Source organism: Vipera ursinii (assembly GCF_947247035.1).
Source record: "Vipera ursinii genome assembly, chromosome: 4".
Lineage (NCBI taxonomy): Eukaryota > Metazoa > Chordata > Lepidosauria > Squamata > Viperidae > Vipera > Vipera ursinii.
Window position 1 is genome coordinate 16,091,560 of NC_139514.1, and position 16,789 is coordinate 16,108,348.

Below are 16,789 nucleotides of genomic sequence, written 5' to 3' on the forward strand. Positions count from 1 at the left end.
TCAATTGTTTATTTACCTAAAGTATTTCTTTGGCAGCACTCAAAAGCAGAAGGACAAATAACATGGGACAATCCTAAAGAATTAGACATGTATATCAAGAAACTCCAAAGTGCAGCAGAACAGCTTGCCACAGAAAATAGAAAGTTAAGAAAATGGCATATGAGTTTTGTAGAAAAGGTATGCTTGATCACCTCAACCTATTTCCTTACTTTTTTACTTTTTATTTCAGTAACAAAGTGCTGTATGCTTGTAATTCTTCCTGATAGGTTGTTGGCCTGATGAACATTGATCTGCTTCGTCTACAGCAGCGTTGGAAAGATGGTTTACAAGAACTTCGGGGAGGATTCTCCAGCCTTGAATCACAGGCATAAATTTATTGCTATTTAAATATGAAGTGAAATAGGATGGGGATGTGTATATGTGTGTGTATCTATGTGTGTATCTATCTCTATTTCTCTTATCTCCATCTCCATCTCCCTACCTACCTCTATCTATCTGTCTGTCTGTCTGTCTATCTATCTATCTATCTATCTATCTATCTATCTATCTATCTATCTATCTAAAGAAGTAACCCTGTAAATAATTTTAATCTCCTCCTCTAGTGCAGGGGTAGGCAACCTTGGCTCTTTTATGACTCGTGGACTTCAACTCCCAGAATTCCTGAGCCAGCCTGGCTCAGCTTGGAAACCTCTCCCTTTCCCCTCAGCATGGCTGGCTCAGGAATTCTGGGAGTTGAAGTCCACGAGTCATAAAAAAGAGCCAGGATTGCCTAGCCCTGCAATAGGCTTAGGAAAGCCAATAGAAGGATCTTCTTCTTTTTTTTTTTTTGCAAAAAAGGTGCCAGAACGCCATTCTGAGCGTTCTATGAGAAAAAAAGCCCTGTATCTATCTATCCATCCATCTCTAGATATACATACACATATACACATACATACATATAGCTAATCTTACAAAACACTTGTGGCAAAATACTTATTACGGAATTATCAGTTTGTCAAGTAAGTGTATAATTCACTGATGTGACTGATATTTCTTCTAATTTTTCATGGCAGAATAGTTGGCAAAGTAAAGGATAAAATAGAAGCATATGTTATAATTTTTCAGGCTTTCTTGGAAACAACTTTTAATCACATATACATTTCTGTATTTTTCTATCTAGCAGTGTTTTGTAGTAGAATAAATGTAGCTGCATGCTATATCATAACATGTACATTAAAATCAAATAATCCAGAAAAAAGTTTTGAAGGAATGGTATTCACGAAGCATATCAGTCTTGCCAGTTAGTCCAGACAAGAAACACACTGTAATGAACTGATTCTACTTTATTGTAGGTTATAGTAAGGGAATCTTGCAATTCTTGAAAGTATATTTCTGCCTCCCATTTCTTTTATAGTCCCCCAAACTAGGGAGGGTTCCTTCTGAAATCTTCCTGCTGCCAGACCATTGTCCTGACTGTAACTCTTCCCCCTGCCTTCCACAGTCACTCCTATATACCGTTACAATAACCTCTAAGAACCTCAACATTGGGAAAAGTCTACATTCACACTGGAATGCTTTGTTGACTATCACTTAAGGCAGGCATGTCAAACTCATGACGTCACGTGATGTCTCATGAGGTGTCGCGACTTTTCCCCCATTGCCGGCAATGGGCTGGGCATGGTTTCGGTGTGATGCATCCGGCCCACGGGCCGGCAGTTTGACATACCTGACTTAAGGCATGAAAATCTATTTTGTTACTCGAAGAATTTGCATTGAGTTGGTTTAGTTGAAAATTATTGATCTGATTGTTTGTTTAATTAGTTGTTTGCCATGTTTTGAGATATTCCATAGATACAGTTTTCTGAGTTGCCTAAATACAGTTTTCTTGAAAGAAGTTTGTATATAGCAGCAGTCCCCAACCTTTTGGGCACCAGGGACCGGTTCCGTAGAGAGAGGTTTTTCCGTGGACTGGGCGGGCGTGGTTTCACATGCTACATGCATCCCATGGAAGAGGCTTCACTTTGTGGAGCCCGGTTTCACGGACTGGGGGTTGGGAACCCCTGCTATATATTCTCCCTACACATTTTTCCATGATTAATTGCAGAATTTTAACCTGAATACCACCAAATTATAGGGTTTCCTTTCAAATGACATGAAAGCATGGCGACTTCATTGGAACCACCAACTGTACAAAGCTTTGGAGCATCAGTATCAGATGGGCTTGGAAGCACTCAATGAAAATCTGCCAGAAATAAACATTGATTTGACTTACAAGTAAGATGTTCTTGATGTTGGCAAGACAATGAGAAATGGATGTATTTTTCTTACTTTAAATGTTATTAATGTTATAAAAATAACATTCAAAAATATTTTTCAGACAAGGAAGATTGCAATTCAAACCCCCCTTTGAAGAAGTACGAGCAAGATATTACAGAGAGATGAAGAGGTTCATTTCTATCCCTAATCAATTTAAGGGAGTAAGTGAGACAGACGAAGAGTGCATCTTTTCTGTCATGACTGAAAGAAATGCAAGTGGATTTCTGACCACATTTAGTAAAGCAGAAGATTTGTTCCGCAGACTGGCAGAAGTTCTAGATCAATTTAAGGTTTGTAAATATTTGCTTTTGCTCAAACACTTTTTAGGACGGATGATTTTGAAGTTCTTCGGTATTCACTGTTATAATCACTTTGTTTATATCAAACACTGGCAGTCTCTCCATACTGCACAGGCCAGTCATTTCCTATGTCATAACCTGGTGAAATACACAACGTAAGATGTCAAAGGCAGACATGAGTTTGGAATATTTATAGCACAGTTCACATTGTCTATATCACTAATGTAATATTTACCATGTAATCAGATGTATGCATCCTGTAGCTGCATTGCACTTGGCGCAATGCTTCAGAGTGATTTAGAAGAGTTGTTTTGCAATGCACCTGGGTTGTTAACTCATTAAATGAATTATGTCTATTTTTGTGATTGTGTGATTGCTACAGTTCATCAACAAGTGCTGCATTCATGCTTTCACAGGCTGAGATGTATTTTTTTTGGAACCAACATATATCCCTAATAATTCTTGTTCTAATTGTGGCATTTTTGAGATATAGACTGCACTCAAATATTAAAGAAACATTTGATAATATTGTTTTGTGAGTATACTTAGGTATACCTATAAAACAATATAGTACCAACAATATTTTGGTCAAATAGTGCAAGGGTGGAGGTGTTCAGCTAATGGTTAGAATTCTACTAAATGTTTAGAGTGACTTTGTACATAGATGCATGTGGACTGGAATTTTATCAAGTGTATATTCTGGGCTGGTTTGCCTGAACTGCCGCTGAGGGAGAATAACACCTGGGTAGCATAGAATTCAAGGAAAGATCAGCTACAAAAGAATCAGCTGGGAAAATCCGAGAGAGAGATATGCATGCATACTACAGACATCCTGTTTAATGTTACTAATTTCAAAAGTGGTTTGAAAGTATCCAGAGTAGGCTACAGTACTGCGTATACTGTAGGTTACAGCAGCCATGAAATATATATAAATGGGCTCTAGGAACAAGTGTCTAATTTCTCTCTGTGCTACATCAGTGCCTATCTGTATATTTGAAGGAATAACATCCATAGTGAACTCTCCATGTTTTCAAAAGGATTTCATGTGCCCTGAGTTGAACCAAATACTGTAGACAAAGTATTCTTGCTAGAGAGCCCTGTTGGATGTACGCTGTATTTATCATCAGAGGTGATGCTGACTATCAGCTCAGCGGGCTTCAGTAAAGGGTTGGACTAATTCCCGGAAGTTATAGGAATCAGTGGCTATTAGTCTTAAATGCCCCCGAAGGCCATGTGCTAATCTTCTTTGTAGAGTTGGTTGGCCAGTGTGAAAAACAGATTGCTGGATTATGTGGCCATGGGTCTGATCCACCAGGGCACTGCTTAACTAATTCAGGGAAGAATAAATGGAAAGGGAGCTCTCTTGCCCTTGGTATTTCGTAGCTTTTCTCAAAGCTATGATACATCCTACACGATGTAGGGGAAAAAACCCAGATGAAGTAATATTTGAATTTTTTAAAAAAAATACACAGAGACTTTCTGAAACCTGTAGATCCCTTTTATATTATGGTAAATGGCTTCATGAATTAGACTCCTGTGTTTCATAGACTCTCCTATTCCAACATTACCTCCTAATTACAGATAGTTCTTGCTTAAACCATACACTTGTTCAATAGCCATTTGAAGTTACAGCCGTGCTCAGTGAGGGTTATTTAGGATGGGTCCTCATAGTTGCAGCCGCCACAGCATCCTCAAAGTCATGTCAATGCGAGTTGGGTACTTGATGGCTGATTCATAATCATAATGCCAAAATATCCCCAGTTTTTACTTCTCCTTCTGACAAGCAATGGGGGAAGCTGGCAGGAGGAGGTGATTGTGTGGCTAAGTGAGGCTGTGATCATGCAGGATTCACCTAACAGTGGCAACTGGGACTGCCAGTCTTGCTGTTGTAGGTTTGTGTGGTCATGTGATGTCACACCTTATGACCCTGTCGTGTAGCAATGGAAGTTGCCAATCATAATTACCAGTGGAAATTGAAGGGTACCTGAAGTAAGGAATGGTATAAGCAGTGGCGAACAGCTGCATGCCTAAATGTTCAAACCAAAAGTGGGAAAGAATCAACTTACTGAAATGCATTTGAGGTAGTTTTCTTTTTCTGTTTGGATATCTAAATGCTCAGGATTTATATAGGCACATACTGAGATAAGTAGCATACTTTTTAAATAAAACTATGAATTCCTTCCTCCATGTTGAAGGAATGGGTGATAATTGGACAAGTTGATATGGAAGCTTTGGTGGAGAATCATCTGTCCAAAGAACAGGATTGGGAGAAAAATTTCAAAACCCTAAAAGTGAAAGGAAAAGAAGTGGAACGTCTTCCAAGGTACCATATAATAGAAGACTTACAAACATAAGTCTTTTGGGATAGCTGTTTGGTTTTTAATACAGTACTTAGTCCTGAGTTTGAAAAACTGTTGTAAAGAGAAAATCTTGGCCACTGGGTTCCATCACTTTCCTTTCTAATTTCTTTCAAAATTGCTTTGACCAAGACTGCTACTATCCCATTATCACAGATTCTAAGGATTATTTCCTTTCTCCCTAACCCAATAAATCTCAAGATAATTCTATCAAGAACAGACAAGGTAGCTTAATGTGATTGCTTGAATTCAGGATCAACTACAGTTAAGAACAGCTTGTTTTACTAGGTATGTGCATTATAACACTAATTGTGGAGCTCTATAACTAGATTTACACAGATACATAAAGACAGAAATAACTGGGTAATAAATTCAGTGGGAATCGAACCCTCTACCTCTCTTAAGAGGCTTGCTTGGAGAATATGTTGTAGATAGACTGACTCTTCTAAAACTGAGTACATTTTAAAGCCCAACATAGTCAGACAATTCAAGAACTTTAGTTACTTTGCAAAAGTGTAGCAGTTTCCTGTCCCCTCTTGGTTCTACTTTCCCTCTTGCTGATCCCAACCTCTATATGTTATTTCTTAGGTTGCTTTCCTTTATTTTTCCTAGCCATTTCTTCCAGGATTGGTCTCTTGAGATTAAATATGTCTGCACTAAGCTGACAAGTCTACTCCTTGCTCTGCAGTCTGCATGCTTTCCTTGGCCGTAGGTACACGTTCTTGCTACCATGACACATTGTATATATTTTTTCTCAATTTGTAATCCAAACGTGATTTCGCTTCCCTTTGTAAAGGTCCCAAATTCAATTTTCCCGCAGAGTCCATTCTATTTATTTAGAAGCCCCATTTCTTATCTTTTGGTCCAATTTCTCCCTATTTACTTCTAACTAGGAGTAGTTATGTATATAAAGGTGGGATAGAAATCTAATACAGATAGTCCTCGATTTACGAATGTAATGGAGCCTGCCCATTCCATTCGTAACTCAAGGATTCATATAAAAGATCTCATACCTTGAACATGATTCACTCCCAGCTTTTGCCCATGCATTCGCTAATGTAATGCATAGGCGAATGCGCGGCTCGTTAAGTGAACATAAGGTATCTCAGGGTGGCAAAGGCCACGGGGGGGAAGGCTGGTTATGGAACAGGCCATCTCCAAACCACCCAAGGCCTACCCTGACCCACACCAAATACTTCATGCTCCTCCCCTGGGAGCTCACAATTACTACCCCCACATCCTGCTGCACCAGGTCACTTACCTTGTGAAGATCTATCCCCTCTCCAGCCTCTCTGTTTCTTTCTCTGCTCCCAGCAAGAGCAGAGAGAGGCCTCCAGGGCCAGAACGGACATCCGAAAGTAGGTGGCCACCTCCCTGGTCTCCGTTTTGGACCTTGGAGGCCTGGAGGAGCCCTCTGAGGCTCAGAATGGGTCTCCGGAGGCTGGTTGAAGCGTCCCCCAGCATCCTTTCTGGGTGGCAGCGGCCCAGAGAAGGCCTCCGATGCCCGGATTGGGCCTCTGGAGCCCCGCTGAAGTGTCCCCCGGCATCATTTCCGGGCATTGGAAGCTTTTTCTGGGCCGCTGCCACCCTGCAGTGACTCTGGGGGACACTTCAGTGGGGCTCTGAGGCCTGATCCAGGTGTCAGATACCTTTTCTGGACCACTGCTGCCCGGAAAGGGCGCTGGGGGATGCTTTGGTGGGCCTCCGGAGACCCGTTTTGGGCCTCAGAGACCTCTTCCCCTGGCTTCCATTCCGCTCTCTGTTGCAGAGAACAGAGGTCTAAACTACTGTGAGATCACGTGAGATCAGTAGCGTGAGATCTCACGCCACTGATCTTGCATGATCTTGCGTTACTTTAGGCCTCCATTTTCTGCGAACGCACCGAAGCAGTGAAACAGCCAAGAAAGCAAAGGAGATCTTCACAAGGTGAGTATCCACAGGCCTAGTGCCTAGGGAGACCCAGAGGGCGGGGAGGGAGGGAATAGCCAGGGTGAATTTTGCAGTGCCACTGTGGTCATTCATAAGGGTGAATGAGTGCTGTGGTGTGTCAGCATTCGTAATTTTGGGACTTTTTCATAAACACTAGGGAGAGCTTATCACATAACTTCGAATGTTCGCTAATGGAATGATTGTAACTTGGGGATTATCTGTAATAATAATAACTTTTAATGGAATTTTGAAGGTTTTGTTTCCAAATGAATTTCCTTTTTTCTTTTCTCTCAAAATGTTCAGTATTGTGTACAAACTCCTTCCTTATTTTTATGGCTTTGGTTAAGCTGAAATGACCTTGGGCTGTTGTTAATTTCATGCCAATCACTGCACACACTCTGGAAAGAATTTATGATAAATATATAAATCTTAAAATAGTTCTACACATGAGAGTGAAGGAAAAGATTATGAAAGACCATCTTTTCCAATAACTGTATTTTTGAAGATATAGAACTTAGGGAACATCTGGCAGTTGTGGTATTAGCAAGAATCTTATATATATCCTCAGGCTTTATTCATTAAAAATATTTATTTGAAACCTAACAGCCAGGGGGAGCATTTTTATGCTGTGTTAATAGGTAGCAGATTACATACATATGTTCATTAACTGTGGAAGTCTAAAATGACTTATGAAAATACGAGTTACTAAAATGTGGACAGATCTATAAGCAAATTAAAAGTCTTCTGAGTTACCCTTATTTTGCAGAAAGCCTTTGGATTGCACAGAGACTTTATAGGTGCTTTAAAAAAAATAATAAAGTGCAGTTCCCAGTGCTACATTTGTAATCATGGCCAGCTACTCAGGAGAAAAAAGATAAAGTAGGTATGGAGAAAGGGATGTGGTGGCTCAGTGGGTTAGGACGCTGAGCTTGTCGATCAAAAGGTCGGCAGTTTGGCGGGTCGAATCCCGAGTGCCGTCTAGCAGAGTGAGCGCCTGTTACTCGTCCCAGCTTCTGCCAACCTAGCAGTTTGAAAGCACGTAAAAATGCAAGTAGAAAAATAGGGACCACTACGGTGGGAAGGTAACAGCGTTCTGTGCGCCTTTGGCGTCTAGTCATGCTGGCCACATGACCACGGAGATGTCCTCGGACAAACGCTGGCTCTTCGGCTTTGAAACGGAGATGAGCACCAGCCCCTAGAGTTGGAAATAACTAGCACGCATGTGCGGGGGAACCTTTACCTTTAGTTTATGGAGAATTAGTGGCGTTCCTGACTCTTATTACATCTCAAATCTGAAAATGGGAATATGTTATTGGTTACTTATAAAATCAAATTATCAAACCAGCATTTGAATATGAAGGACTTTTTACACAAGCTATGGCAAAACAGTTGTTGCTTTCATGTGTTGTGCTGAAGGAAGGTAATTTTTTATTAGCTTGAGGCTTGTTTTAGGGAAAATTACGTTTGCTAATTATAATGGTTAAGATTTGGTGTTATTTCTGAACCACGCCAATGAATGGCAGTGTACTTATTATGGTTATGATCGGTACTTATATAAGGCATTTTATTAAAGGGCTCAAATTAAAAAAAATTCTACTTAGAAGATTAATACAAATAGAGAATTTGAATCAGACTTCTAAATATTTTGAATACAAAAGTGAAACACACATACACACACAAATGTATTCTTTATTAAATGTATATGCTGCCCATGTCACCAAGAGACAACATTATGCACAATAATAAGTGAGATGATGATGAATAACACTTATTAGAATTTGAGGTTTATTTTAAATGTCATATAATAACATGAATTTTAATTAATTTGTTCTAATCCTTGAAGCATTGTGAAAGTAGATTGCATCATAGTGAACTGTAATCCTGTGAAGTCTGTCATCGATGATCTTATCCAGAACTTGTATGATGCTCTAGTGATGTCTTTGAGAAAATCTATACAAGGTAAATCCTCAGAACAAAAACTATTTAGAAGATAGCTGTTAATTTATTCCGGTTTTTTCTTTAAAGAACATTTATTATTTTGCCTATAGCATTATTTTAATTACTTGAAATGCTGTGAATTTATAGCATATAAATATATTCAATAGATTTAAAAATCACATAAAATAGAGAGGAATAGAAAAATATCAAAACTTGTTACCATAGCAGGAATAGCTTCTAATCGTAATCTTGCTTTTTATCCAAAAAGCCATTCTTAAACTTGCAGCTCCAAAATTACTATTAATGTCAATGTGGACAGCCCTGGGGTTTCAGGTGTTGGATCCTTTCCGTTACCCCTCCAGTTGCGACCCCAGGTGTTGTGGTTTCCAGCTCTCTCCTCCCTTAGTGAGCTCAGGGTTGTTTTCATCAAGTCAATAGCTTTTTCCAGAATCCGCTCTTCCTCACTGGCGTGCAGGGAGTTCTCCATCTCTTGTTTCCATTCCGGTTGGTGGTCGCTCCGTCTCAGGGTCACTTCTCCCGAAGCCTTTTCCCACTCACTTTTCCTTCCAACGCCCATCGACCACCGGGGTTTTTGTTCATGCTGCTCCGCCGTTTCCTCCCAGGAGGAATATGATGCTTCAGCTTCCCAATGTTTCTGGGAGTTCGGCTGGGAGGAAGGCTCCTTCTCCGTGGGGCTTCCTTCCCTTCTTGCTTCATCGTCAGACATCATATTTATTTGCAAAGTCCCCCGGTAAGGTTCTTCTTCCTGGGTTGACTTTCGTTGCAAGCCCTGTCTAATGTCAGGACCCACCCCAAACCACGTCTTAGGAAGACAAAAACTCTTGGAGTCAAATTTTTAGTCCAAAAGGAATCTTTACTATGACATGCTTGGTTGTAGGAAATGAGACAGGGCTTAATGGTTCCACAATGTAAACCCTTATAAAGAGTTCCCGGTTTAACCCCCCTTAATCCCCATTTGGTCAGTCCCCCATCCTTCCTCTCGTATCATCCCTCTCGTGGGAAAAAGGAACTTAGAACCCTTCATGTTTATTGCTCTCTTCCGTGACAAAAGCCAGATGCTAGCCCCCCCTTTTGTTTCCCCAGTTCAAAAGGCTTCTCCTTTCCTTTGAAATGCCTATTGCCGGTTCAATACACATCTATCCTCTTCTCTTCGGGAGATGGCAGAATCCATGGGATATGTTTGAAACATTCCATTTATGAATATGATATAAATGGATTCTGACACCAAAATTTTATTTCACCAAATAAATTCTCTTGGCTTTTTTACTGTTGTTAATTTTAGTGAAAGCTGGTCTTTTTGTGTAGTTGTTAGCTTAAATGAACACTTGTTAAGCCTGTAGCAAGGAGTCCTGGGGAAGCAAGAAAAATGCCATCTTTTCCAATAATTTTCACCTTATTCTGACAAATAGAGGGAGATAATTTAGGTTGATTTTATTCAGCTATTTTCAGTGATTTTCTTCCTTGTCATTTTCATTTACAATGAATGGGAGGAAAACCGAGCTTCAAAGATTAGCATAATTTCTAATTCTACTGCTGTCTTTAGGTTAGGTTCGTCTGAATCCGAAATATGCAAGATATAATTGAAACTAAATAAATATAAATAAGCTTTTTGGTGATGGAAAATGCTTGGATCCCTCCTCTCCCAATCTAAGAGTAATTACCCAAATCTTATAATGTCTGGTGTATCCTTTTATAAGCCAAATCCCTTTCTTTTGTAGTAAGGATTGAATTAAAGACAAGCAGCATTCTTTTCTGCTCTTTCACTTGTTTTTTGTCCCAATTGGTTGATAATACAATGTTAGGATATGCACATTTCAGTTTAGTCTAAAATGCCTAAATTTAAGATTTTCTCCCCAAAGAAGCTTTATTTGTTTGTCTACTTATTTAGCAATTTATATGGCTACCTAACTTAGAATGATGCCTCTTGATGGGGAATCAAAATTAAAATAATAATTTTAAATAAAGAAGAGCAATGCAATATAATTAATAAAAAATGACAACTGGAAACAATATAATATGTGCTAGAGGTCTAGTATCATTCAATTATACAGTCAGTGAGAAGACAAAGAACAAACACGCTAACCAGAATAACTCACCTATAATTTCAGCACGTGAGAGAATGTGGGAGATAATGGGAGCTTTAATCCTAAATATTTGATGGAGGGATTGTTATAAATTAGTCCATAGGGATAGTATGGTTGGTAGCACATCAACCAGTTTTTTTAGACTGGATTTGCCATTTTTGTCCACCTATTGATGATGATGGTGATGATTGACTCAGTTGTGTTTTCTCTTGACGTTTATGTAGGTCATCAGCATGATATTTCTTCATTTCTCAATGATGCTATGAATGTCTTAGTAATAAGGCCCCAGTCAGTGGAAGAAATAACAGAAGATAGTTTAAAATACAACAACTTAAAAGGCAAAAAAGAAGAGGTAATATTTTTCTCTACTATCAAGAACTTTGATATCTGAATATTTCTAGAATATGAATATTATCTAAAATTGTTAATTATTTCTTAATAGACTTAATATAGACTCCAAACATTGCATTATCATAAAAGATGATGTTAAAGTATTTATTAATGTATTTATGCATTTGAATTTTATGCGAATATCAAATCTCTCTGCTTAGGTCTTTCTCCTTTTCCAAGAAGCAGAAAGTAAAAACAAGCTTCTCCGAACTGTGGCTGGTGGGGGCATTGAAGCAATTGGCAGCTTGAGAGCTACATGGGATAAATTTGAGTTAATGATGGAGAGTCATCAGCTAATGATTAAAGAACAGGTAACTAAGAGTCATATATTTTTAAATCACTCTCTCTCTCTCTCTCTCTCTCTCTCTCACACACACACACACACACACAGAGAGAGAGAGAGAGAGAGAGAGAGGTTTGAGCCAAGAACAGCTATTTTAAGTCTTCAAAAGTTAACATAAAATGCCCAATTTTCTAGGGGGTTTCTCTGAATGTTTGAAATTTTGTAAATGTTTTAAATTCCCTGTTTAAACCTAGGGTACAATGTGATAAGTAAACCATTTCACGGAAAAATTATGAGATTCCAGCATTCAGTTCCATATATATATATATGCCACATGCTTCTCTCAGAAGAAGGAAGCTGAAGCCACCAGCCTGATGATGACGGATGGGATTTCGTCGAAACGTTGCTTTTACACCTTCAATTCTAAGTGGGAAAAAACCCGAATAACCAAAGATCCATACACACACACACACACACACACACACACACACACACACACACACATTCAAGATTCCTTTCATTCTTTTTTAAGAAAAAATATCAAACACAACACTGCTAATTTGAAATTATATTTAAGAGTACAAAATAATAGTATGATAAAGTGATAAACTACCCTTAGAACAATGTTAATAGTTATTTTTATAGTAATCCTGTTAATATATAGCTATTTAGAGAATAAACTAATAATAATCCTTTTACTCCTGTTTTACTTCCTCTTTGGACTTCAGATTGAAGTGATGAAAGGCAATGTGAAAACCCGTGTTAATACCTACCTTCAGGAACTGGAAAAATTTAAAGCTCGATGGGACCAGTTGAAACCTAGTGATGATGTCATTGAAACAGGACATCCTGACGTGCTACAGAGAAGTGCTGAGATCATAAAGGAAAAAAAAATTGAGTTTGATGAACTCGAGGATATAAAGCAAAATCTTGTGTATGTCTATTTTTGTATGAATAAATATCAGCATATTAGGAATAGTTTTGTAAATACAATTTTTGAAAGCAAAGCAACAGTTTTTAGGATAAAATAAAATAAAAATGAAATAACAAAATCAAAGTTTTATCAGCTTTCAATTTCCCATCTGATTTTCTAAAACACATGGCATGATAAAAAATTAGTTTAATTTTCAAGTGAAGATAATTTTCTACTGTAAAAAGAATAGGTGTAAAAAATCAACATATAATTAATAAACAATTATATTTCCCTCATTACTAGACCTTGACATTATCAAATTATAAATGGATTATTAAGGATAAAATGTTCAAGTTAAGTCTGACTTGGGTTTTCATCAACACATGTAGTCATTTTAGTAATAATTTAGTAATGGCTTGCCATGGCCTTTTTCCAGGAAGTTTGATACTTCCTGATTGGCTCCCATTAAGTACTAAGAAGGTCTCATCCAACTTAGATTTTTAAAATCAGTTAAAATCAAATATATTTAGTCATTGAATTTATGACAGCCTTGGAAAAAGTCATTTATGACCTGAAGTTACCACTGTCCTCACCATTATCATGGTCATGTGATCACAATTTGGACACTTGGCAACTGGATCACATTTACGATGGTTGAAAGCAGTTTGTGTTCACTGTGATCATGATTTGTGACCTTCCTAGCCAGCTTCCAATAAGCAAAGTCAGTTGGGGAAACTGAATTTGCATAACAACACCATAATTTACTTAACAGCTATGTTATTCGCCTAACAATTATGGTAATTCACTTTACCGCAGTAAATATATATATATGTAACAATATGGTATATATATATATATATGAAATACATATTTTCATTTGGTTCATCCTAGAGCAGGGGTGTCAAACAGCCGGCCTGCGGGCCGGATGCATCATGCCAAAACTGTGCCCACCCCATTGCCAGCAATGGAAAAAAAATCACACTATGTCACAACATGTCACGTGATGTTGCGAGTTTGACACGCCTGATCTAGAGTTAGAAGAATCAGCATTAGAAATATTATTTTAAAATTGGGTAACGCATACCATATTACATTATTTTATAAATGTTCTTTAAGTTTCCAGCTTTTTCTATTATTCCTCGCATATTACATGATTGTTCTCTAATAACTGTATTAAAGTATCTATTGATTATTGAAAGAAAATAGAAGAAAGAAACATTTTCTTATACAGAAGATATATGTTCTCACTGTTCCCGTCATTCCAGTATGCTGCTGATTGATCTGTATCACTGTATCTTTTATTTTATTGAATTTAATTTATATAGCTGTATATTTATATATATTTCGCATACAGTGTAACATTTTTTTTTTGTATCCTGCTTTTTCTGTTTTTTTACAAATAACTCATTTCTGTGCTCTTTTTCTTCAGTAATGACTGTTGTCACTTTGAATTAGAAGAGCCTGATTTCTCTTTAGCAAATGAAGTGCGCAGAGACATTGAATGCTGTGCTGAGGTTTGGTCACTGTATGAGCAATTCTATGAAGGTTTTCAAGAAAAAGCCAACGAAGATTGGATTACATTTAGGTACATTTAAGATTTACAGACTTCAAAGTTTTGGCCATTGCACCACCACCAGTCATGTAATTGTGATTTTGATGCTTGGCAATAAGTTCACATTTACAACATTGCAGCCGCCTGCAGTCACGTGATTGCCACTTGTGACCTTCCTTGCTGGCTTCCCACAAGCAAAATCAAAGGAGAAGCTGGCATGGAAAGTCACTTGTCATTCTGGTAAGTCTCCCCTTGTTTTTGTGGTGTAGCGCCACCCTTTACCCTGGCCTACCTGCACTAGGGCTACATCACCCCCTTCACCTAGCATTTCCCAACTTGAATGCATCCTGCTCTGAGCCTCCCCCACCTCCCTGCAAACCCTACCCCCCATCACCCCGTGCCACCTTAATGTGGACTCCCATCGCTTCCCACTTAACAATCCTTGCTTCTTGGGGTTAAGAGCCTTGGTGGAGCAGTGGGCTAATGCCTCCTTAAGTAACACCAGCTGCCTGCAATTAGTGCAGGTTCGCATCCCAACAGGCTCAAGGTTGACTCAGCCTTCCATCCTTCTGAGGTAGGTAAAATGAGGACCCAGATTGTTGGGGGCAATTAAGCTGACTTTGTAATAATGCCGCTTGGGGTGTGTGTGAAAGCCCTTATAAGCAGGCATATACATAGAATTAAAGCTACTGCTAAGCTTGTAAGCCGCCCTGAGTCTTCGGAGAAGGGCGGGATATAAATGGAATTAAAAATAAAATAAAAAATAAATAAAAAAATAATGGAAACTGGGACTGCTGGGATTGTTGTCACTAAGCATTGCAGATACATGGCATTACACTTTACAACTACATTATCTTAGCTATAAGAATCCCAGCCCCAATTGCCGTCGTATCTGAGGACTACCTATACACAGTTCTTAATTATAGTAGTAGTTGGCCCACAATGAACTTCTTTTAATATATATTGTATACAGGAGTAAAACCTACCTATTTGAAGAATTCTTGTTGAACTGGCATGAAAAACTGAGAAAGATTGAAGAACACACAATAATGACTGTGAAGTTACAAAAAGACGTGGATAAATACAAGGTAAAATGATAGCGTGAGAGAATTAAGACAAATAGGAAATACTGGAATGTTTAGAATATTTTGAGGCTTTTGAGACCTAGGCATCTTCTTTATAGAATATACAGTATTTGATTCATTGTTATGGCACCTGAAAACTTGGTTATTTGATCTTTCTGGCCTGGACTGAGGGAGTTTTTAATTTAATTTTAAATTTTAATTTGTCTTAATTGTGGGCTAGTCTTAATTTAATTCTATTTTAATTGTATTTATTTGTATTGTTTTAATTCGCCCTGTAAACCGCCCTGAGTCCTTTGGGAATAGGGCGGTATATAAAATCAAACAAACAAACAAACAAATAAATAAATAAATAAATAAATTTCTTGAAAACCCTTCTAGGTTTTGCATTTGATTACAGCAATTTTAGCATATAACCTTTCGAAATGTTCAAAGCATTTCTCATTGTTATTTCTGTTAATTGTTGGAATTGCTCTGTGAGATGGTCTAATATTACAGTATTTTATTATTACAGTGGCCAGAACTTCAAGGATGGGTTTGCAAGTCCCTTTTTTCAGCACTATTGTAACTTTGAATGGCTGCTGAACAAATAGACATTAAGTGAAGACTACTTGTATTGTTAAGATCCAGTGATACTTAAGAATGGGATTTTAACTTGGCATCTTTCTGTTTATGAAATAAATCTAAAAGTATTAAATTTAAATGCAGTACTGCTGAATGCAAGTATAAGAATGTAGTGTTTGTTACTTGTGATACTTTCATAATCCTTTATTGTTTAAACATAAAATACATTCATTGTTACAAAGGAAAAAAAATAATTGCTAACATACCGTATGCTCTTTTTTTCTTACAGCTAATCCTTCCTATATTGAAATACGTTAAAGGAGAACACTTGTCACCAGATCATTGGTTGGACCTCTTTCGTATTCTTGGTCTTCCTAGAGGTACCAGTCTAGGGAATCTGATGTTTGGAGACCTCCTAAAAGTGGCAGATGTCATTGTGGAAAAAGCAGCAGAACTCAAGGTGTGAATTATTTTTTAGTATAAAGAAAATTATTTGAAGAAATGTTTGGACAATATTTCTAGCTTCCACTTAAAGCAAGGAATGCCCCAAAATTATTGACTAAGCTTAATAAAACAAATTACTAAATCAATTCTTTCTGTATAAAGAAAGAAATAATAATTTTCAGTACATAGTCCTGATACATTGTTCTTGATACTGAAATTTCATTACATTCTTGTAATGTTCTTATACCTGCCCTTGAAGACAATAACCCCTAATAGTAAATTGTGCTATAGAAAATGCTAATTTGCATTTGGGAAATAATATCTGCTGTGAGCTCCGCATAGGCAACAGGAAGGGCATCTGGCCAGTAAATGCTCAAATGCTCAGCTCCATTCAGTGGCCCCAACTCCACCCCGATGGAAGGGATTATAGGATTGTTAAAAGCATATATATATATATATATATATATATATATATATATATATATATATATATATATGTGTGTGTGTGTGTGTGTGTGTGTGTGTGTGTGTGTGTGAGTGTGTGTGTGTGTGTGTAAATTTTTTGGATTGCTAACAAAGAATTAAAGGGAGACTGATATGCATTTCAAACTTATTTGTTCTCATCAGTCAGCCATACC

At 37.8% G+C, this 16,789-nt stretch overlaps 1 protein-coding gene across 2 annotated transcripts in view; it reads left to right on the forward strand.

Moving 5' to 3' along the window:
- The window catches only part of DYNC2H1 (dynein cytoplasmic 2 heavy chain 1), a gene marked incomplete at its 5' end in the record, with an annotated part of 166,288 nt that overhangs the window by 14,748 nt on the left and 134,751 nt on the right, over nt 1–16,789 (forward strand). For both annotated transcript variants that reach the window (XM_083362406.1, XM_083362407.1), the window contains 12 exons: nt 37–177; nt 267–365; nt 2,114–2,253; nt 2,357–2,585; nt 4,790–4,917; nt 8,724–8,839; nt 11,148–11,275; nt 11,475–11,624; nt 12,325–12,530; nt 13,939–14,094; nt 15,035–15,149; nt 15,997–16,167. In XM_083362406.1, the coding sequence (XP_083218532.1) occupies nt 37–177; nt 267–365; nt 2,114–2,253; nt 2,357–2,585; nt 4,790–4,917; nt 8,724–8,839; nt 11,148–11,275; nt 11,475–11,624; nt 12,325–12,530; nt 13,939–14,094; nt 15,035–15,149; nt 15,997–16,167 (1,779 nt within the window). The remainder of the gene's footprint in view (nt 1–36; nt 178–266; nt 366–2,113; nt 2,254–2,356; nt 2,586–4,789; nt 4,918–8,723; nt 8,840–11,147; nt 11,276–11,474; nt 11,625–12,324; nt 12,531–13,938; nt 14,095–15,034; nt 15,150–15,996; nt 16,168–16,789) is intronic.